Source organism: Mytilus trossulus, chromosome 4 (genome assembly GCF_036588685.1).
Source record: "Mytilus trossulus isolate FHL-02 chromosome 4, PNRI_Mtr1.1.1.hap1, whole genome shotgun sequence".
Taxonomy (NCBI): Eukaryota; Metazoa; Mollusca; class Bivalvia; order Mytilida; family Mytilidae; genus Mytilus; species Mytilus trossulus.
This window is the reverse complement of record NC_086376.1, coordinates 41,296,923-41,322,547: the sequence shown is the minus strand read 5'-3', so window position 1 is coordinate 41,322,547 and position 25,625 is coordinate 41,296,923. Positions and strand designations below refer to the sequence as shown.

Below are 25,625 nucleotides of genomic sequence, written 5' to 3'. Positions count from 1 at the left end.
ATGGAAAAGTATTATACAATTGTTTTCAAGTTTTATTTTTTTATATATATTTCATATATCGACAAAACAATAACGCCATGGATTTTGCGGTTCCATAATCCGACCTTGCTTTCCGGCATTTAATCTGTGATGTAGCTAATTTTCGTTTTTGTTACGTGTTCGACGGAATCGTAGTCTGTGTCTTCTATTTAATTATGAACTTTGTGATTACATTCTTAATCAATGTATTTATGAATTCTTAATATTAACTTTACAAATGCGTTTTTAATTGCATTAATTTGTACACTTAGATCTTTATTTCATTAAAATATAAACAAAATTTAAAAGTGTTTAATTTTATTTAATTTATCAAATGCTTAAATGGTATTCTCTTAATTAATTAAAAGTACGTATAGTATACAATAAAACAATTAAGAGTAAGAATAAGTTCCTTTTCATCTGTATACATATATAAAGTCACTAATAAATGTTTATAATGTAGACAAATTACACTTATGAATGACAAATTTAATCTTTATATATTTTCAGACAAGTTTACGCAAAGATACTAAATAAATTGCTATAAAGAGGAGAGCGTGTACCATTTGGAAATCGTTTATTTTTATACAATAAAAACAAATCAAGGCGTTAATGAGAAGTATCGTCAATAATACTATTCTCATTGAAAACACTTGCTGGCTCGTATTGATTGGTTGATAAAATTATATATGATATTTGAATATGTCTGTAATACCAGTGGCACAAGCCAATGAGAAGGGGCGTATCGATTCAACAGAACATCTGCTCCGAGAGGTTCCTGTTGCATTCGCAGATCCAAACGAACGAAATGTCAAGCTCACTAAAGCAGTACGGATCTCCTCCGATGACAAAAATGAAAATGACATGGAATCAGCCAACAACCACAAAATCTCTGATGAATTGAAAATAAGACAACCTATTATTGATGGAAAGATTAATAGAGCTTATACATCGCCAGATATTGAATTGCAAAGCTATAATATTAATGAAGATGTAAACAGCAATTGTAGTGATAAAGGTGTGATTGAGCGGAGTCAGTCACAGAGCATGTCGGCAGTTTCGAACTCACGCCTGCAATCAGATCGACTTTTGCATTCGGATGACGAGGATAAAACATATACAATTGAAAATGGCGTCAAAATTGAGGACAGTAAATCAAAAGAAAAAGAATCAGCTCTATCAAACATTGGAGCGGACTACATGCGCGTTAATGGTGCCATCGGATCATTTCGGCAACTCCAGAAACCTCAATCTATGCAGTCTTTGCCTACATCCTCTAAAATGAGCTACACTAACGAGGATAGCGGAATAGCACCTCTTGTCGTGGGCGGTGAAGGTACTAAGTATGGCATGGATGACAAGCAAAACAAAGAAAAACAAAAACCCAACGTTGGTTATAGACTTGGAAAAAGGAAAACATTGTATGAAAAAAGACGGAAAATTTCAGATTATTGTCTTGTGTTTGGGATTTCAGGAATTGTCTTAATGATTGTAGAAACGGAATTAACAATGGCAAAGGTGTATGATAAGGTACGTAAAATCTGCATGTCATATGTTTTCAATTAATTGCACACGTCTAAATATGTTTACAAGAGATATGCGCATATCATGTGTAGGCATACAACATCATTAACTTTTTACATACTTTAATTAAGAAGTTCGTATAGTAATTAGACAGCAGCATGAAATGTAAAGAAAGTCAGCACATGTTCAGTAAATTTCCACTTTTCAAGAATTTAATTTCTAGGGCAAAGCAAAGCAGGTTTCATTTTTATTAGGCTGAACATAATATTATGTTAGATACATAGAATGTTGCGTTTAGTTTGCACCCCTTATACATTTTAACAGATACCCTAATGTGTTTCAAATTTGTATGGCAATGGTCATTCAATTTTACTATATTTCTTTGCAACAAATTATAAAAATAGTGGTAGGAGTATGTTGTTTACATCTTTGACATATGGAGGATATTTTTGTCATATTTCCAACAATCCATTTTAGAAAAATCGATTGTCTTGATGAAGCAAACAATATAAAATGATGTCATTATATAGTTTCAATTCATTAAGCGTTATTCAGTCCCATAATCAGAATAGACGTGTCGCAATTTGTCATTATCAAGGGAGAGTGGTTGGTCTCCTGGTATTATTAGAGTTTAATGAGATTGATAATCGGACCAAAAAGGTAAAATTAGAACTTTGATCCCTGAAGCATAACCATTTTAGTAATCATCAGTTTCATCATCAAAAACCACTTTAATTATTAATGATGAAACCTTCAAGAAAACGGTATTAAAATTTACAGAGCGTGGTCTAGTAACTGTGGATTATTTTCAGATGACATTTCCCTCAAAATAAAGACTTGATTGACTTACGCATTAATGAATTGAAATAGCAAAAGCAATTTTGTCATTATTGATTTTGATAAAGTGCCCAGAAATCTGTATATGACATGTACAATGTATCTGAGTGAAATTAACATTTCAGAGTGAAAGCGATGATATTTACAAAAGTTCATCGAACACACACGCGTCTCAGATTAATGGGTTGAAACTAATAAGCATTTTTTTTAGCAGATCGAAAAGGCGATAAACAAACATTATACTGCTCGTGGTACTATTCTCGTATGTGTACTTTTAATTAGTAAGATATTGATATAACAATAAAGAAGGACAATAATAATCACTCTGACCTCATTATATTGATAAATAAACCATAAAAGTTCGATCTACTGAAGAATTCAATATTTTCAAGATATGACTATTGAAGAAAACGTCAGTGCTTATTGAAAAAGTAAAACAAACATGCTGACGAGTTAGCTTTCAACTCATTAAATTCCAGTTATGTGTAAAAAAAATTGTTAACAGGTGGTAAGGCTTAAAATATCTGAATTAAAGCAAACAGCTATCACCTACTATTTTCAAGAATGAAGTATATATGTACAGACTAAATGAAAAATTCTAATGGTAGGTATTGGAGAGAGCTTTATCCTTCAATTTTTGACCATTATTCTCCTATGTTTTGATAATTTAGTGCACCATTATTCTCCTCTTATTTTTTGTCAATTTTTCACTATTCTTGATTTTTGGCCCATATTATTATATTTTCTGTAACACAATTCAGACAGACCCTCAATAAACTGTCAAACTGGACTTTCGAATTTTCTGTTCTACAATGCTTTGAGGCCATTCATAGCTGACTATGTTGTATGGGCTTTGCCCATTGTTGAAGGCCGTACGTTGACCTATAGTTGTTAATTTCTGTTTCATTTGGTCTCTTGTGGAGAGTTGTCTCATTGGCAACCCTACAACATCTTCTTTTTTTATATAAACAAATATCGTTTTAACAAATTTCTCAAATATATCGCTTCTTTCTTTCTTTTGGTGTTAAAACCGTAAAAGCTTATCCTTGAAAAACCCATTAGTAAAAACCTTAAGAATTAATTATTCAAAAAACCTTATTGAGTAATGGTTAAAACTTTGATAGTTCTACCTTCAGTGGTGTTACATTTCAATATGACTGTAATTTGTGTTACATATTGTGACAGGCAAGCCACGTTAGTCTAGAAGATAACCTCTGTCATATGAAAATCCATGGCAATCATGTGATATATTCAGGAACCCCTGAAAGCAAACACTAAAACTATTCCGGTGTTGCTAGCGCCTTTCTCACTAATGAGATTTTATGACAAACTGGCACTGGCTTCCAGGGAAATGCGACAGATTACACATACGGCTATATAATTAATGAATAAGTTATATATTATCTTTTGCTTATCGTGTATAATAATTTTTGAAAATCGCACTGTGCCAATGTCTAATTTTTACATCTTTAATCACAAATTAATTCCTTAGAGTCCAATAGAAATTGTGAAACCTGATACCTTCTGTCCAATATACCCAGGATAAGGAACTTGCTTGTATTTTCATTAAGTTATTTTCTGCTGTTATGCCTTTGATCAAGGTTAACATAGTAAAGGTTTAAGAATCTAATTTTGAAGGGAAAACCCATTATACATGTAGATCATAATAGTCATTAGTGGATCTTTGAGTATGAGCATAATTTCGTTTTTGTTTTGTTTTGTTTGTTGTTATTTTGAGGGGCTGATATGTCAGTACTTTGATAAAACATATGGGGCTTGCTCATTGTTGAAGACGGTACGGTGACCTTTAATTGTGAGTTTTTGTGTCATTTTGAAATCTTATGAAGAGTTGTCTCTATGACAATCGTACCACATCCTCTTTTTTCATAAGAAAGCGACCAGAGGGAAGCTATTTTAAAGCAATATTCAACTTTAACATGTTTAAGTGAAAAGAAAGGATTATGAAAACGTTTTCCAAATTGAGGTTTCCATAGTTAATATTGTGTTGTATTAATGTATTAACATCAGACATGTCACTGTGTGTGTGTATGTATGTGTGAGAGATAGTCTAAGAGTGGTTGCGGGTATTCACGGTAGTTTTGTAATCCGTACAGAATGTTCTGAAAACAATTTTTACCAATGTTTGGTCTCTTGTGGAGAGTTGTCTCATTGGCAACCCTACAACATCTTCTTTATTAAATTAACAAATATAGTTTTTTGGATTTAATAAAAAAACGTGGCTACAAATTATAAATGGTTTATGTTTGTTTCTCTTGACATCGCGGGAAAAAACATGCGAGGGAGGAGAGTTAATAATATTAACAGACTGATATAAATTGGCAGCGTGCTATTTTTAGCCTGATAGAATAGAATGCACCGTATCTCTGCTAACCTGTTTGAACAAGGACGTTGTCTGTACAACACTCTAATCACAAATTCTGATCAGTATTGCTTGCATGAGAAAAAAAGAGAATCAGATACAAATGAGCAATGCATTCTGGGTAAAGACGTGCACTGTGCACGGAGTGTACTTCATCTGCGTCCAGCAGAATGTATACTTTACTATAGAAGTGTTCTTTCTGAAATATGTGTGAATGTTTCTTTTTATCGATATAATCTCAGACAGTTATGCATTGCAACTGTCTGTTTTGTTCCAAATACCTCAAAACATATGTTTGTACAGGCAAGGATTTGTATAGTCTAACTATACAAATCCTTGGTACAGGCAATTTTTATTTAGTTTCGCTACTGAGTTAATGGCCCATAAATGCTTGTCAGTTTTCAAATGATTAAATATCAAACGAACTGACCATCATCATAACCATTTTCTCTAATTCGTATTATATTTGATAAATTCTGATATGCTTGATCAATATTTTGTACACCAAACGTTGCATACTCGTTGAGTGTGATTTTTAACAAAGTGTATTCGGAATAATACTGAAGGTGTTTTTTTTCGATTTATTAGGAAAAAAACCCAGATTCTACTCAATAGCATTTAAAAGATAAAATGCGATTTGTATCTCTTTTTTGTTGTTCGTTATAAAAAAAATTCAAATGAATAAGAATTTAGGCCTCGCTGTGTAAAAAATGAAATTTGGCTATCGTCAAAGGATACACAGAATCAACTGGGCAGTTTGACAAAATCTATCTTTACCAAACCGACTATGCATCTTTTCACATCAAACTTTAAAATTCATTATTTTCTTTTTCAATTTATGATTGTGCTTGACACGTGCGTTTGTTCACATATATATTTTCCTCTTAATAATGTTTTTTTTTTCCATATACATAATTGTATGCGTAACCTTAGTTGATAATTAAGAGATGGTGTACACATTAAACAAATATGACAGACAGCAAACAACGACAACAACTGAATCATAGGCTTTGAATAGGCTCATATTGAATGTGACGGAATTATACTTGTATGTGAACGTAAGAAAGTGGAACAGCATGACAAATAAGAAAACATTGTGAAAATCGGTTCGTTATGGCTTGAATCGAGGCACAAACAATATAACTGAAGGACAAAAGACAAGGATAATATACTGGAAGCTTTACTTTATTGTCAATCTGTAGACACCCATCTGTACACATCCAACGATTTAACTGGTAATACGTCATAAACTGTCTGTTACGTAGTTCAATACCAATATATAACTAAATACATGTAAAATCAAAAAGATGTAGGACAATAATTTTCACTCAAAGACAAAACAATATTAGTACCGATACAATTAATCCTTTAAGAGTAGGTTTATTCAAACTGAATCAATGAGTTAACATGGATCGTATCTAAGTTTACTGGCTTTATAGAAAACATTACTGAAACTGTGATGTGATATCTCATTTTCAATAAGGCGTACAACGAAACTTATAAAAATATAAAGGAACCCAGTATAAGTTTTAATTGATGAAATTATCCCTGACTTAATAATTTATCATATTTATCAGTACTAAAATTGAAGCAAAATTCGGTTTACCACACAACATATAAAGAATTCATGAAGGAAAATAACGGTTCATCATTGAAGGTCAATCAGATTATTGTCCTTTAGTTTACAATACTGATATTTATAGTCAATCAGCGTTGGCGGAATATTAAGAGACCATACATAATGCATGGCGATTTGAATCACTAGTTACATATTTCCAGTTTTATAGCATTGTGAGTACTGGGTTTTATTCTGTTCGCGTGATTGCACTATTCTATTCCCATTTTGTATATAAAGTTCAAAGTCCTATCTTTCAGTAATAGTTTTGAGATGCACATTGTTTTATTCTGTATGTGGTTCGGTTCTGGATAATGTGTATTATTGAAATCTTTAATAACATCATCTAATTTGCATTGTAATTAAAGGAGTAGACTAAAGGCAAAGACATGTCTATAGATGATACATGTATAACGTCCTTGTCTAAGTGATTATTGACATTAATCGTAGACCAACATATTTTTACACCATAAATGGGACCATAGGTGTTAAAGTTTTTTTCAGACTTTTAATGTGACGTTTGACTCAAATTGCTAAATTTTGAGTTACACGTATTACCCTTAAAATGAACCATGATTATTCAATTAAAAGGAAGCAAATTTCGTGAAAATTTTCATAAATATAACGCACGTGATCTGCATTGGCTACCTGCGAAAAAGTTTGTAAATTATGTACATCTGTGCTTTATATCGTTAAGATTGGCCATGCTGTTAGAATGATACATTATTTTTAACCATGCTAATTGGATTATTCATAATTGCGTTAACGACAAAAACTCACGTTTTCGCAACGTGCTGTGCGTACATTTGAACCGAAATGACAATCCCGATCCAATACCATAATTCAGTTAATATTTACAATGCATAAATTCATTAGGTTTTGCAAATACTGCTGTTGTAGCTCATAAAGTGAATAAACAATGGTATTCTCAGGTTCCCTTACAAACACGCAAGCTCATGTGGTATGTAAGCACATTATTTGTTTGAAACCCGAAGTCTATCGGTCATATATATTGTCGGAAATAGCAATTGAGAGACTATAAAGACATTCGAGATCGCTCATTGTGATGCAACATCCAGCCATAGATTGTAAACTAGGGAATAAAAATCAATGTATCGATCATATTCTAATGCGCCACTTCTCAATTCAGCACTTCTCAATTCAGCCTTTTCTAAGCCAAAAGAGAGAGCGTTAGAGCGTTTGATCTCTCTTATGACCATAAAAAGTTACTAATTGCAGCTCGCTGGTTTTACTTGTGAATGTCAATGCATATTTGACATTTATTTAAATATAGAATTGACATTTAAAGCAATTGTGTTAAGTGCGCGAACTTGGTGGTATTTCTGCTATAAAAAATGACAGTATCCTGTCGTTTTTATCACAATAGGTTAATAGCTTTATTTGTTAAAGCTTAAATAACAGCATTGAATATCTGACATTTTCGCCTTGAAGACCTTAGCATAGATGAGTGAGCAGTCATATAATGAAGACACGTAGAGACTAGATAGGTACCGAGAAGATTGCAACGTCAATGTATTATGAATAAAGGAGATGTGTGCTATTCGTTAATTACAGCATCTAAATGACAAATATCCTTTATAATATAGAGCAAACTAAAAAGTTTTCATTAATGGTCAAATGAATATGAGTTTAACAGGGTTAACTATTTCCCTGAGCACTTAGTGTCCATGGAATAAAAAAATGAAAGCTGTTCTAAAAGCAAGGTCGATTCCGCATCGTCATGCCTAAGTCTTTATTATTATACAGCGGACTATCATAACGTTACGGTAAGGGTTTGTTCCCTGTTGAAGGCCGTACAGTGACCTCAAGTTGCGCATGTCCTTTCATGGATAGATGTCTTACTGACCTTCATACCACATTTTCTTTTTATAACAAATTTAGTACTTAACGTGCTCATAATAGAACACATAAAATCCTTGCTCTATATTGATACATAAAAATCGCAGCTTAAATTGAACATAAGCTTACATTTCAACATATAAATGTTTTTATAAGTTTCCTGCTTACAAACCTAAGAATTTTTCAAAAACTTAAGGATTTCCATATCCAAGGCATATATTACCTTAACTTAACTGGCAAAACATTTTGGAATATTGGATCCTCAATGCTCTTCAACTTTGTACCTGTTTGGCTTTATAAATATTTTGATTTGAGCGTCACTTATGAGTACTATGTAGACGAAACGCGCGTCTGGCCTTTTAAATTATAATCCTGGTACCTTTGATGACTACATTGTATTTACGGTATCAAGTCTAAAATGATATCATTATGAAGCATAGTTTCTCAATTTTGAAAGCTCATTTTTTTTAAAATATATATATATAGAATGATTTATGAAAAACAGAATTTTATTTTAGCAACCTTTAAAGTATAATATATATATTGTTAACCTTCAAGTTAGCTTGATTAATAGGTCGTCGAACTATAATACTTCAAAAATCATTCATACAACTTGGAATTTTAAAGACTTCCTGTTATCCAATTTACATCTGTAAATCAAAAATGCACAATAAAACAAATTAGCGATGTGTATACAAAACTTGCAAAAAATGCACAAAAATCAATAAACTGTTTTGCTATTTCCTTGACTTAGAATATTTCATAGAAAATTTTCTAGATATTTCTATGCAAGACAAAAACGCATCGATCAAATGAAAGCAGACGACAAATCAAAGGGAAACTGCATACTTTAATAACGTTATTGGAAATAGACATTAATTGCATTGCACAATCGTAAAGGTCACATACCAATCTCAAAGAATCTTTCCGTTTGTAACCTTTGTATAAATATAAACAGATTTTTAATGGCTAATTATATAGATAGTAAAAAAACATTGCCTCTCAATTAAATTAAAGGGGATAACAACAAAAAAGCTACATATTATCGACAACTTTAACACAAAACGTAATTATACCGTCAACGATAAGACAGTAAAAACAACACATAAATCCTAGTCCGTCAATACAAAACAAGAGAAACACGAGAACATAAACGGATCTGAAAGGAGGGTGGGGGTGGGAAGAGTATAATGTAAGAACAAATAATAAGACATTAAAGGCAACACAACAATCTTCTCCCGTCAATACAAAACAAGAACACAAATGGACGCCTCCGGGTGCGGGAATTCCTCGCTTCATTGAAGACCTATTGGTCACCTTCTGCTGTTGTTTTTTCTATAGTCGGGTTGTTGTCTTTTTGACACATTCCCCATTTCCATTCTCAATTTTATGAAAGAATGGTGGGGATGGGATAAGTATTAGAATATTTACAGTAAGACTGTAAAGACAACACATAAATCCTATCGGATCCCGCCATTACAAAACAAGACACCAGAGAGCACAAATTGATTTGAAAGGAGGGTGGGATGGAGAGAGTATAATGTAAGAACAAACAATAAGACAATAAAGGCAATACAACAATCCTATCCCGTCAATACAAAACAAGTCACAAGAGAACACAAATGGATCTGAAAGGTGGGTTCGGGATAAGAAGAGAATAATATTAGAACAGACAATAAAACAGTAAAGGCAATACAACAATCCTATCCCGTCAATACAAAACAAGACACAAGAGAACACAAATGGATCTGAAAGGAGGGTGGGGATGGGAAGAGTATAATTTAAGAACAAAAAATAAGACAGTTAAGGCAACAATGGATTCGAAAGGGTTGGGGATTGAAAGAGCAGTTGCAAAAATTGTGCAAACATGTGACATATATAATTGCGTTTTAATTATACAAGCATAAAAGTTAGCCTCAAATATACGACAGCTGAGGCTTTCTATAAAAAAAACTACAAAATTATTGATCAGTAGGTAACTACATGTGTCTGATATTTATAAGGTTTGATTTTCCCTTGAGGAAAAGTGTATTGGTGCAAATGTATTATGCATAATCATTTTCATCATAATTCTAAAGGGAGATCGGAATCTATACTTTTAATGTTTACTGATACATTGTGCAGTATAAAGTATCCATGATTTCCCATCTCCGATGTAAATATCTGTGCCATCGAGAAACATCATATCAACAACGACCGACGAATAATTAGAATAATTAGGAAGCTAAAGTAACCAAAAATGGTCTGAGATACCTAAAACAATTTAAGGCCAATTCTGTCGTAAGAGGTGGTATTGGATGATGCAACTTTCTATTTTTTTTTGTATTTCTCATACTTGTAAAAACCTACGAACCTTAGATATAATGATTCTAGGGTGTTCAGCCTCACCAATGTCTTATTAACAAAAGAGGAATTTTCAAAGGAAGCATTTGAATCTGAAGTCTAAAAAAGGAAACTACAGACAATATAATTAGCAAAAGTGAAAAGTCGGAATGGAAAACATTAGTCTATAAAATATTACACAGGAAACATAATCATTTTAATCATGGAAAATACTTTACTAATAGGGTTAAGACCCTCACAATCAATAAAATCATATGGAAGGCAATATTTACAAAAAGAATTTTAATGACTTATCATAGAAATGGCTAACTATTATCGAAATTACATCTATTTCAACTCGAAGTCAATCGTTAGGTAGCTGTTTGCTTTCTTAATATACCTGTATCATTGATTTGAATATTTGTTCTAATGCTGAACTGTTTATATAACCAACGTACAGCTTACACAACAAAGTAGAACTGCTTATAATCATCGATTTCATTTAGAATAAAATCTGACGCTGATAACTTAGATATTGCAAATATTTTCATGTAGAATAAAAGCAAAAGAAAGCAAAAGTGGATCTGTTAAATTATGTTCTTCCTCATTGTCAGTTTTATACTTATTTCAGCATTGCTGTGCTACTCCTTGGTCGGGTTGTTGTCTCTTGGACACATTTCCAGTTTTAATACTCTATTCCATTATCTCAATTCTCAAGGTTCTATCTTTGTTTGACTCCTAGATAAAACAAATGTGTCGTAAAAAAGTATCAATAAAAGTTATAAATTGATTTCATACTTTTGAAATAAGTTTTTTTTAATCTGTTAACATACGTTTGTATGTCTTTGTTCACCAGTTCCCATGTATCTTGATTTTAGTTTGTTTCTTTTTTGTTTCTAGGTTTGTGTTTGTTATCTTCTTTCAACATGAGTTTGATATCTTCTTATCCGAAACCTTTTAACATTTGTTATTTGGTATCTTCCTTTCCGAAACTATTCAACATGTGTTGTTTGGTATCTTCCTTTCCGAAACCATTCAACATTTGTTGTTTTGGTATCTTCCTTTCCGAAACCATTCAACATGCGTTGTTTGGTATCTTCCATTCCGAAGCAATCAGTATGCGTCGGGAAATATGTGACAATCAACACGACCTGTCACTAGTAAATAATTTCAATGCTTTTAACTTTAACGAATTTGTAAAGTTTCGTTTATATTTACCTTCCAAAGATAGGTTTTAAGAATAAAACACACGGAAGGAGTAATGTCAAACTACGGAAACTAGTCGGCTGTTCATTAAAACATTTTTGTTTTAAAAAGTTGTATACCAAGTATCTTAACCGTAAACAATTTTATCAATTCTGAATGAACATGTTCTCTGCTAATAACAAAGGGTTGACTTTTAAGCTAAAGGCAGATGATGGAAGTAGGTTTTTTTTCTCAACCAAATGACTTCTAATAAAAGGGGGAATACACCTTCCTCTACACTGACAGTATAAGCAGATGTCATTGCTTCTCCTACCAACCGAGCTAAAGTTTTAGCAAGTGATAACAGCAAGCACCTGTCTCTGGTTTCCAAAACATGGCTGTCTGAGTTTTTCATAGCCTATATATGTTAAAGGGGGTATAAGCAAAAGATATTGTACATTTGTTGTAAGAGGGGGTTTTCAACCCTATTAAAAGAGGATAAAGGCAAAATTGAGGAACAGACTGTACAACAAAATAACACTATCTTGAAACAATATAATCCCTAGAAGGAGCAGAGAGTAAAGAGATGAATATTTATATTTTGACTTCTTTTATAATTGACTGAATATGAATAACTTTTGTGTTTAAAATCATTTTATTTCATATACATTCTTGTACTTTATACTCCTCATTATAAAACACATAACACAACACATTATTACTCATATAGCATGTCATGATTTATAACTGATTGCTTCAGATCACACAAGTTCAATCTAAAAAAAAAAGAGTTACGCGCCCTTGAATTTTGCGCCTTCAAAAAATCCTGGGGAGAACACTGATGCGTTGTTTGGTATCTTCCTTTCAGAAACCATTCATCATGTAATGTTTAATTTCTTCCTTTCAGAAGCCATTCAACATGCTTTGTTTGGTATTTTCCTTTCAGAAACCATCAGCATGCGTTGTTTGGTATCTTCCTTTCAGAAACCATTCATCATGTAATGTTTAATTTCTTCCTTTTATGACCACTTATGACCAGGTTATTGGTCACCTCTGTCATGTTCATTAGTTTCGGGGGAAACTAGCGGTAGTTTAGATAAAGTCCAAGTCGCTGGAAAGTTTACATATTTATTTCACATCCATATATTTCAAATATCAAAACATAACTGAATAACAACATAAAAACAAATATAAAATACAAATTCAAAAGACTGATTGACATACAGAAAATGAACCAATCAAATATCTTTTTATTAAATAATTAATTCGCGTTTTGCCGAAAGCGGGGATTACAGATTAAAAACATGCTTCGTCAAGAATGGCTTTCGGCAGTTATCACTTAGTGTCAAATTATCTATATTCTTTGTTACAAAACCTTTTATCTTAAAGATGGATATAAATCTTTGATAATTAATCTAAATGAAAGGATTATAGTTAAGTGTACAATACAAGTAACTTTTGAATAGCGTAAAATACAATAAACTAATAAATTATTAAAACACATTGACGACTCGGAATAATTGATCAAAAGCAAATATTATAAAATATACAAAATCCTAAATGTGAACTTTGAACGAACAGTTGTCGGGTCATACTTTCAGAAGCCATTCAACATGCTTTATTTGGTATTTTCCTTTCAGAAACCATCAGCATGCGTTGTTTGGTATCTTCCTTTCCGAAACCATTATGGCTTTCTCGGTAACAAGGAAAATGATAAACCAAATATGGTTGGACATTAGTGCCTCTACATCAGTCTGATGATCAGAGAACTATAGTTATATTTAAAAAGTACTTTTACCCATGTACTTTTATAAACAAAGAGAAATGAATTCTGTAATGTCCCACATTCGTAAATGAAGGGGGATTGCTGTGAAATGCATTAAAAAATAATTGACGACTAGATGTCACGCAATTGAAGCGTAAATTATAGATCATATATTGCCATATTAAGGTATTACAATAATTTATATAACATGCAGCTACAGTATTCTTATCTTAATGAGATGACATTAAATTTCACAACACCAACGGATTTGACGGTGTCTTCGTGGGGTATTTTTTCTTGATGAGGATAAAAGAATCCATGTCTAAGATGGTGACCTGCTTTTGGGTTGGGGGATACCGGAGGTAAAAGAAAGTTCAATAGTGGAATATTGGGGTGAACAAAGTGTGTAATTTGGAAAGTGTAACACCCGTGCCAACTCTTCCATGTCTATATCATAATGATTCTTCAAAATTATACAAATACTTTACATGCACCAGATGTAGTGTTTAATACCTACCATACAGAATCATACAGTATACAAAAGATCACAGTATAAAATAATGTTTGTGATTGATACTACATGCATGTCTTTGTCTCCAATAATTGTCCGTAATATAATCCAGAACATATATATTATTTTAAAACTGCTATTTTATTATCTATATTGCATGTTCGATGATAAACTATCAACCCTTTAATATAGATAAACGATAAAATTGTCAACACAATGGTACAAATGTAACCGTGTAATTCTATCCATGCAATGAGTATGCGTGATTAAATCCGACTATTGCTATCTAAAAGCTCAGTTGGTGCAATTTGAAACATTAAACTAAAACAGGTTAACCCACTGATCTACATTGTATAGAATACTTAACGTTATTTGAAATTAAAGTATGTTGGAAAATTAGGGTGATCTATTTGAACAAGATGCATATATATGATATGTGCCATTTCTTTGATCTTTTAAAGGCCGTCGAATACATATAAAACTCAATCTTGTTAGTCAATATATATAAAGAAGATGTCAAGTGGATATGTTTAGATAATTGAACAGTCTATACATTATATAATTAGACTCAACTGGCTTACATTTCATCCAGTAAATGCATTTTATCTGCTATAGATTGGAATACGTTTAAATTAATTTCCTCTGCTTAGGATGTCGATTAATGTTATTATTTTTTTTAAACATCAATGAAAATAGAAATAATTCTTTTCAATGTGTTATACATGCTTACGCTCAATCAGTAATGTGATACAATGCAGGCCAATATGCACAGTCTTTTTACTTAAACTCTGGTTTGGAAAATATTTTCCTGTTGAAAGGTGTCACTGATTTAGATAAATTTTAAGGCTTTTCAAACCAATTGTTTGATCAGAATATGAGAAAAGGTTGAATTTGAGTGAATGGATAGATTAGTGTTCAACGTCCAGCGGCAAATATTACATGTATAATAGGACGAGAACATGTGGATGTGATATGATATGAATATGAATCATGTTTTTACATCCTAGTTTACTAGGTAACAGTCTAAAACAATACAAAAAGCTGAAAAATACCGTTATAATATTATAATTTCAAATTGTGAGTTTCGCCATTTTCTTTGTCAGGAATAAAACGGATTTCTTTTTTTCTTTTCAAAGATTAAAGAATTGACGTCATTTATCTGGCATATCTTGTTCAACAACTAATATAAATAATATTTTTAGCATTCCGTCAAGATCTAACTTCTCATTTTTTTGTTTTCCCTGTAAAGTTATACTCTTGATGTCAGTCGTATTACTCTACCATTTTAATAACATTTTACCTGAAATCGATTAATCTTAGATGAATCAGTTGGATTTCACTTTCTTCATATCCGACTTCAAAGAAAGTATTTATTTCAAAAATCATATTGAGATTAAGATTTCAGAAGACAGCCTAGAAGGGAATCTAAAAAGAATAGAAAATAACAAGATCACGTGATATATGAATGTTCTCTGTTTCAGCGATGCTATAATACGACTGTGTTCATTAAATTGAATTTTAAAAATATTTCTAACGAGTCTGTCCACAGTTACAAGACTTTGTAAATCAAAATCGATAAAGAGCTTGTGACACACATATGATGTTAAAGAAAATGGCGATATAATTTTCTGAGCTGAAACGAAATATTCGTTCTAAAGAGTTTTTGTTCTGTTTTTATTTCCTGGAAGACCAAGGTACGGTGACGTAAATGAAATATTTGATGAATATAATCACGGAAAAGCATTCGTGTCATTTACGAAGGCAAATAAAAAGGTACTTTGAAAACGTGTTTATAAATATGTTTTGAAAGAAAATGTTCACTTGGTAACCTATACAGTATGCCATGCGTACATGTACTAAACTCTACATATCTTCCTAATGACACAAACACCTTCATAATGGTATTTATTTCTTATGTGAACAATAGCTTAAATCTTTATAAGCAGGCAATGCAGCCTTTCAGTATTATATCTTATTATCTATTTATGAAGAAGAAGAAAAAAAGAAAAGAGGAAAATTCCACAAACACATCTTTAATTTCCAACTGTTACTGTACGTAAAGTTTCATGGCGTGGAAGCTACTTTTCTATCCCCTTTTATCTAAAAAAAAAGAGTCATCTATTTAATTCATCTTCAGAAAGCTTATAGTTTAAAAGGAAGATACTATATCACAAACATTTTGTTCTTCGTAATTGAAATCCTTCAAAACCTTTTCCACTATACGATTAAATTAAAAGTAAAGATACATGTACTTGGTACTTCACAAGACAAAAAAATATCACAAATCCAGTTAAGCAAACTGGAACAAATTTAATAACGTGAACTGTATATAACGTATAACCATGATTACGTCATTGTCCGAGGTTTACTTCCCGTCGGCAGTATACACTTTTGTACATCCGCGAGAGGCATGTAAACCCGTACTTATTCTCCCAGACCCAATCTTGTATATAAACAGTCAATACAGATCACTCTATTGATAACTTACATACTATTCTTAAAGTGAACGAACTCTCAGTAATTGACATTGATATCAGAACAAAACATCTGCTGAAAAAATATACAACTGCAGTGTAGTGCAGTATACTGGATGACCTTATAACAATGCATTAAATGTTAGTCGGAACCAGCAGAGATTACTGGAGCTATAGCCTCGATTTGAAAGAAAACGACACATGTTATGAACATGCGTATAAAACAAAATCGATAAAAGTAAATTTGTTTGTCATAGATACTTTAGACTTTTTTTTTGTAAGCTAAAGAAAATGGTAAAACTGATGGTCCCCCGCTGGTAATAATAAACGCTTTTTTTTTTTGCAAACTAAGGAAAATGGTAAAGTTGAAGGTCTCCTACTGATAACCGAGTTAATCAGTACATGTTGCTTAGTTTACATTCTGAATTTTGTTCCGAATGACAAAGGAATAATCTCAATTTATTGAATCTCCGTAATTAAATAAGTCATTTCGAACTGGAAATCCGTGTGTCGCCATCGTGGAAAAGAAGATTAAGAATATGATCTTTGTCTAGCAAAATATCTTTAATCTGGAGCAATAATAAAGTATAGTTTTCTCTTTGAACTGGAACATCCAGAAACTTTGTAGGTTTATTCGGTGTTCACGTGGGCGATCATAGTCTAAATCTTTCTTACTTCGTTTAGTAATTGATTAGAGAAGAATGGATACCAGTTCGGTGCACACAAGGCTTTAATTTTGATAATTCATCGCCATGCAATAGAATTATGAAATGTCTCGATATAATTATTTTTATTGTTTTATGAACTATTTTTTATACTTCTAATTCACAAACAGTCTTAACATTTGTTTTATTTATTGAAGAAAGGCTGTTTGAACGAAATAAAAAAAAACCACGAAAGTGCAAAAGTAGTAAGATTTATATGGCACACAGACATACAAATGTATGTGTCTTTTTCGGCAAGTCCTATCAAGGATTTGTATAGTCTCACTATACAGATCCTTGGTCCTGTTAATAACTATGTTAAAGTTTGAAAATCAAATGACGGTGTCAGATTAAGGGTCATTAAGGGAGAGACAATCCCTAAGAAACTGAGACGTGTCAATACAATTACCATAAAAGGTTCCCTTTAACGCACCTAATCACAATATTAAGCGATGTGGCGATTTCAACGAAGGAAACAACACTCACTATAAGTTTGATTGCCCCTCTGGTATCTTTCGCCCCTCTTCTATAAGACTCAATGGAGGCGAGATAAAAACTAAGGTTAAGTCAAAATCTGATATGTTTATTACTTTATATAATAGCGATAACTAACAATGCATCGCATGACAGCCGAGAATTCTCTCATTTTAATATGCCACAGAAGCATAATAACACACATGCACTTTTCATAATAAAAGTACAGCATGTTTTTAATCTTATCTGGTCTAGTTTTTAATGCAAGACAGACTAATGACTTAGAAAGACTTACATCACTTGTTTTCAAATCTCTATAGTACTAAGTAATGTATTTTTTTTTATGTAAGTGAGTATAATTATCACATCTAAACGTGTTGTAGATAAAGGAAATATGTATTTACCTTCATCTTTGATTTATAACTAAGTATAGTCAACATTAACATACTAACACATCGGAAAACCCTGTGACAGCTTCGTCGTTAGTAAAAGTGGGTTTATTGTCAACATTAACATACTATTACATCGGAAAACCCTGCAAAAGAGACATTGTTAGAAAAACTAGATTTTATTGTCTCGACATTAACAAACTATCAAATACGAAAACCCTGCTACAGAATAGGGTTAACTGACATTATCACTATGAACAAAGACAATTACTAATCAGGTTCACCGTTGACAAGTAGGAAAGGGTACATTGCAAATGGCGGCTTGATCTATTTTTTGTTATCCATCATTCCGATCTCCCATTTCTTATTTAGTTGAAAGTTGTTTTGTTATAGCTGAAGTATATCCACTTGTAAATCAGGCAATTATGGACACAACATTGCTAATAGAAATTGTCAGGCAACTGTTAATACGTTTTCTGAAAATTATATGTTTCACATTTCAACTTAAATCTACCTTGGAATATTATAACCTATTCTCATTATGGTAACCCAGGCGATATGTTTATCGAATTTCTGTTAATACCGTTCATAAAATTTTAATATCAATGTCAATTTAATAACGATACCATAACATAACTGATCTTTTAACTTAATATATATGATGGCTACCTATTTCATTCAAATCTATAATCAATATAATTTCAATTATATATATTATACTACCATCGCATAAAAGTTCATAAAATATTCATTTTGATTATTTAAAAGATAGTATTTTCATATCGGGTACGAAACAACCGATTTTTTTTTATCATATCACATTTCCGTAATATTGAACATGTTGGCGTTTAGCCTTGGCTTTTTTTTAAAGGATTTCTGTTTGTAAATGAAGTATATAGGTTAGTCTTTTTATAATCTATCTGAGGTCACGATATTGGCCGAGGTTATATGAAGAAGAAAAATGTTTCCAGTTGATATGGAGTACAAAAAGACCCTTAAAAAAGTTTAATGTTTTCTCTAGTATAAGAAAATATTTAAAACAGATGTACTGATTGTTAACTTATTTTGAATATCCCCAAACAATTCATTTACCAAGTCCGATTTCAATTCATTTGATGTGATTTTGGCTCTTAATTTGACTATTTGATTAAGTACTTTCCGTTTTGAGTTTTACTTGGGGTTTGGTACTTTTTTTTATTTTACATTTTTATACAGACAGCTGATGCTTTATAAATAATCGTCCTTGATCATTGAACTACATCTTAAACTGGAACCATCTTACACGTTATACACTACACTCCAATCATATGAACAAAGTGTAGTTGTCAAACGACAATTAGCTTAACCACATCTTAGTTCTGTGTTGTTGGAATATCCCTTCTGCTATATTCCTGCTCTCTTTAAAATCCCTTACTTGTATTGTCAACACGTATATGTAAAACACACTATTGTAACTTTTATTCTTATTGCAGGAATCTCATTATTCCATTGTGCTGAAGTCCATCATCTGTATTTCCACAATTATCTTACTAGGATTAATTCTTGCCTACCACGCCCTAGAAATTCAAGTAAGTATTAAGCACGTTTTACAGAGGAACCTTTATTGTTTCTATTTAATACATGTCTGTGATCACCAATAGAACCAGGGTTTTAATTTAGGACATATCTAATTGATTTGAGTTTCTTTGACAAAAACATGCTTACTTACTTATTTATGAAGTAATAGTCATAACAGATAATTTCGCACATGTTAATCTTCATGAATATATTTGAAAGCACAGCACTTGCAACGTCTTTGTTTTGAACCAGTCTTGGATGAAACTATCGAACATAGGTAATCAAAGTGAGCGCCTTATAACAGGAGTGCATGGTTATTCAGATAAAAAATATAAAACACTAACAGTAAATATACGAACAATGAATTATTTACTAGGAGTGTGGTTAGCATACCAAACCTGTATTCAACCTATCAAATATATATCAGTAACTCCAGATTAAAAGAGTAAGTAAAAAAATCAAACTAGGAAAGGATATTTTCCTTGAATAAATAATATTTCAACTTGCACTTACAAAGCACTTATCAAGTAGACATTGGGAGAAAGTACAATTACAGCTGAGGTCGTAATCTGTATTTCTTACTCACACTATAAATTCTATTTTATTTACATTGTTTTCATATATTTTTGTTCAATATATGACATATTGTTAGGAGTAATTGAATTCTGTCGTTAAATCCATCTTTCTTATAGTTGATATCAAATAGGCTTTGGTCTAAGGAAGCAATATATCACCCTTAATTTTATTATTTCCACACGGATACTGATGATACAAAAATGTTGCATAATGAAACTATGACAATAATTGTATACGTGTGTTTGTCATCTGTTTATCTTGGTGCGGACAGCAGTCTTGGGATTTCTTTTATTGAATACCAGTTAGTCACATGAGACGAATGTTTAGGTACAATATAGTGAATATTGTGATTTTACGTCAAATTGAGAGTATTGTGCTTATTATTATTCATTTATATTATTTTGACTACTTCGACCATTTTTCAATTAAAAATTTCCACAAAGCTGCTATAGATAATATCTAACAAATATGTATATATATGAAACAGCAAAATGTATTCAGAATACAAAACAAATTAAATCAGTACCCCTTCACACCAAAATAAAAAACAAAAACAAAAACAAAAACAAATCAAAATATCAAATAGACAGGAATATTGGTAAACAAATATGACCTTGTACTCATTATAGCAGGGAATACCATTATTGTACTCGGTAAAATTCTATTATTTTCATGATTCTTTTTATTGAACAAATATTATACTTCAATTTACTTGACTTAATATCATCCTTAGTGTTTTTCTCAGAAATATTGACACAGACAAGGCCAGTGAATGAGGAAGTCAGGTCAAGTGTCCTTTGGGAGGATAATCTAAACCAATCTAGAATTTATTGTTTGTTGTCTATTCTATTTGGTATTAAAAGTATCAAATTAATTTGAAAACACCATAGGTTTGAATCAATTCCAATTTCAAAAGTAATAGGAATTTTAGTCTCAACAGAGTATATTTTATTGTTCATTTAGTGCGTCTCGAGAACTGATATTATCCAATAGATCATTGTGGAGACAACCATATTGAAAGGCTGTTTTGTTTGTTAAATTTTTCATCAACATTTGTGGTTCAAAACATACCATGGGACCTACATGCATTGTTATTAAGACAAAAAACTACATGTTTACGAGCTTTATAATGTCTAGGAAAATGTTATAAACATTGTGCATTTCAAATTTTTCAATATAAAAAATCAATTCACCAGACTTAAATATTCGAAGATTAGAAAAATCAAATAGAAAAAAAAACAACAAAAAAACAATGAAGATTATTTTTGTTCTTCAAATGGAAAAAATATAATAAAACAAAAAAGATAGAAGTCTAAAAAACCTGACAAAATCCATATGACCCAACAGAACGAATGGTAAACAGCTGACATATCCTGACTTGGTACAGGCATTTTTAGAAGAAAAGCGTGGGTTAAACCTGGTTTAAAAGCAATATAAACCTCCCGCTATAGTATGAGTACTTGAAATACTTTGCTTTCTCATATAAAGATTCCAAACTCTATTGGATATTTTGGTAGCACCACTTTAAATTTATATCCCCGAATAGCGCAAACACATGCCTGTATGATCATGGCTTAATTCGTTTTCAATTGATTGATTTCATGTTTTGTTTTTCAAAATGCCGTTTGCTCAACTTATAGTGGAAGAGTTGAGCGCCAATATTAATACAACTAGTCAAACCTCATCACATAGTCATGTGCCTGTCCAAAATCAGGAGCATTGTTAGTAGTTGTATTAGAGCTTGACGTATCATAAAGACACTTCTGAATTGATATACTATTTGTAACCTCGGAATGTCTTTAGTTTTTTTTGTAGATGTCTTATTTACGCACTCTTTGTATTCTTTCATTAAGATCTCTTTTTTATATTATTCATTGCCATCGCTTTTATTACGTTGCAGTTTAATCGTTTAGCTTGCACTGATGGTATAATCATAATTAGACAACGAATGTAAGCACGTAAAGTTATCATGTACCTTATCAAGACGTTTATAGCAACAAACTGAGCCGTAGACCAATTTACCGCTTGATTGAGATTGATGGTAATTTCGATATCTGGACGATTAACTTGTTAACGGGTGAAAATGTTTACTCGTCATTTTTCTCATTTATTCTTAAGCTATGATTAGAAAGAAAAAAAATGTCGACCGATTTTTCTTAATAATAGATCTAGTTATGATGTTGTTATTTCAGAAGAATGGTGTGTATCGTTAACTAAAGGATAAGTAAATTTGATAAATGGCACCGGAAAAGTACGACCAGTTTACAGTGTTTTTATGTCTGATCTATTATAATGCAATTTTTAACCTGCCGAATTACATTCGGTAATTTCAAGTTTCATATATAATTCAGGTATACCAATGCATTTAATGCAAAATACTTACAATTTAAAAGAGAGATGCATGTATTTTAATACGAAAACCCCTCATTTTCCCTGTATTTAAAAGTTGTGTTACCTTAGAAAAATGCAAAACACTAAAAACATGCAGAAACAAGGTACCCAAAATCAAAAGGAAAAGTACTCATTTGGACTTTGTCTTGTGAAATGGTACATGTAGGAAACATATAATAGGTACTACTGAATACCAATCTTTTAAGTGACACTGTGTTAATGATCAATTTGGGATTTGAAACGTTTAGAATAAATTTCAAATAAAGACATTGATTGACAAATAGGAGATATATTTTTACATTTGTTTTACTCTTATTGTACATTTTCTCACGAAATCATTCAGATTATGCAGACAAACTATTATGTCATTCTGTAACACCAAGGTGACCTCGTGACCGTCACGTGACCGTCCTAATGATCTGCTTGGGAATGAAAAAGTGTGCAATATGATTCCCCAATCTCATAAATTCATCAGTTATACTGTAGTAAGGGCAAAATCGATAAAGGATTTAAGCTCGGACCGAATATCTAGCCATGATATATATTATTCATTTGGTATCACGAAGTCCGATATGAAATATAATATTTTAGATGACTGATATACACTTTTATCATCAATTATCATAGAAAAACATTCAATTTATTAATATATTTTCCGATGATCTTTTCTGCCTTGAACAGAGTTCCATCTAGAGTTTTTGTATAAAGTATTCGAAGTTACACCAATGAAATCCCTTCTTACAATCTAAGACACCTAATTACATTGGACAGTGATGATAAATACCTCCATGTAGACATGTAAAGAGTTCGCATTCTGCAACATATTTCTGTCTTCTATTTGACATACAAAATACCACTTTGGAGCTTAATGTAACGTCTATATGCTGCAAAATTGTAATTGCTGTCTCGTACATGTATCGTTTAAGTCCCACGAGACTCTTTACGGGCATGGATCGCGTTATGATTTATACAAGCCATACAAAAAAATCTGAGTTTTTTTTTATTTAAATCTTGATCTTGAATTAATCTGTCTCTTCCATGTTAATAGACATTCTCGATTTTTTTGCCAGCGAAGTGATCAGCTAGCCATACGTATTTACTTGACGAATAGTCAAAATATATAAAAATAGCTCGTATTCCACACAAACTCATTCACCCTTACATGTATGTTTTGCATTTTTGGTAGATATGCATGTCGTTGAAAAGATTACTTCTTTCTTCTGATATAGGTACACTCGAGAAAGTATTCGACTCTGAGGTATTCGAAAGTGTTTTGCTCTCGGAAATCACATTGATTTGATATTATGTTATTTTCTTATCTTTGCAACAGGTATTATTCATCTTAACTTATATTTCTTGTGCTTGCTTTTAGCCTCAGTTTTCTATTTACCTATACTAAGATAGTTACCTATACTAAGATAGAACTGAATGGATTGAGTTACAACAAATAAGTTTAACCTTATGTTAATATGTGTTTTTTTTTCTCAATGTGCCTGGATATTTTGGCAATATATTGAAAACATCTACATTTTTTTAATATCTTTAAATTTGATATTGACACATTATTTTATTATCAACGAGGTATCAAAAGGGTTGATTTAGATATACAATATGATCATTCTTATTTTTCTACTGTCCGGCTACAAAATCCTTGAGCTAGTTTTACCGTTTGGGATTCATTAGTACTGAGCCACATTCTGGCGGTATGTGGACAATAAATATCATACCTCATCTACGATGAGTGCCACGCTCTATAAACTTAAAGAATTTTCAATTTACATCACCTCTTTGACGCGTCCGTTGATAAAGTTTGAAATTAGAAAGACAAAAGTTATGCATCTATCTTAACAACATGTTTTATTGTTCTTTTATTTGTTTTTGTTCTATTATTAAGATTACTTTTACTGTTGAATGGTTTTATGTGATATCCGTTTGACGTGGCTCGGTACTTATACATCTCGTCAATGTGTTTGTATTGGCTTTCATTTTTTGGTGATTTGTTTTGTATATGTGACTCTTTGTATTTCTTTTGTGCTTATAACGTGACTCTGTACTTTAAAAGATCCCGTCAGTATGATATTTGTCTATAATATGTCATTATGATATATTTCAATTATGAATTACTATATACGTTGAACCACAAACGTCAAAATCAATCAATGGCGTAGTGGAATTAACAATTTTTGGATTCTCATAAATTCTATGTATAACTTTTGGACTAGTTTGAATCTCGGTCTATTTCTGTAATTTATTCTTACATACTTTTGATTTTTTAACCCTGTATGCGTACATTCAATTTGCCTATGTAAATTTTAAAATTGTTTGTATGCACATTGAACGACAAATTTATGTGAGACGTATATAATTTTTCTGACGTCAGACACTCAAATCAATTCATGTGTTCGTAGATAGTAGATGTTTTTGTGTCCTGTTAAATTGTTCCTTTTAAAATTGTTATACGATGATGACTGATGTACCCATATTTTGACTATTTTATTAATTGTGACTGTTTATTTTACGCATCATGTAAATGTAGCGGAATTTGATGAGACTGTTATTAAAGTGAGAGGTTTAGCGCTATAGAACCAGGTTTAATCCACCATTTTCTACATTTGAAAATGCCTGTACCAAGTCAGGAATATGACAGTTCTTGTCCATTCGTTTTTGATGCGTTTTGTTTTTTGATTTTGCCATGTGATTATGGACTTTCCAAATTGATTTTCCTCTGAGTTCAGTATTTTTGTGATTTTACTTTTTGCATACCCTAATGTATAAGTTGGAGACACAATTTCCAGCCCCTTCGTCCCTGGCAGACACGTTCTATACCCTGTTTCAGGTGAAAAACTGTAATTGGGATGTTTCTGTTCGAATAGAACCAACCTTTTATTTATTCATGTTCTGATCATGCATGACATATATTTGCCACTACCACTCTAACCAAACAAAACTGTATCAATTGGTCAATCAATGAAGACCGCGTGCTGACCTCTAGTAAAATACGTTTTTAATGCTCTAACATTTACCACACAACTCCTATTTCCAC

General features: G+C 31.7%; 1 protein-coding gene across 2 annotated transcripts in view; it reads left to right on the top strand.

Moving 5' to 3' along the window:
• Nucleotides 1-25,625, top strand: part of LOC134715305 (small conductance calcium-activated potassium channel protein 2-like) — a 113,889-nt gene that overhangs the window by 59,969 nt on the left and 28,295 nt on the right. For both annotated transcript variants that reach the window (XM_063577419.1, XM_063577418.1), the window contains exons 4-5: nt 529-1,548; nt 19,531-19,626. In XM_063577419.1, coding sequence (XP_063433489.1) covers nt 721-1,548; nt 19,531-19,626 — 924 coding nt within the window. In that variant the 5' untranslated portion in view covers nt 529-720. The remainder of the gene's footprint in view (nt 1-528; nt 1,549-19,530; nt 19,627-25,625) is intronic.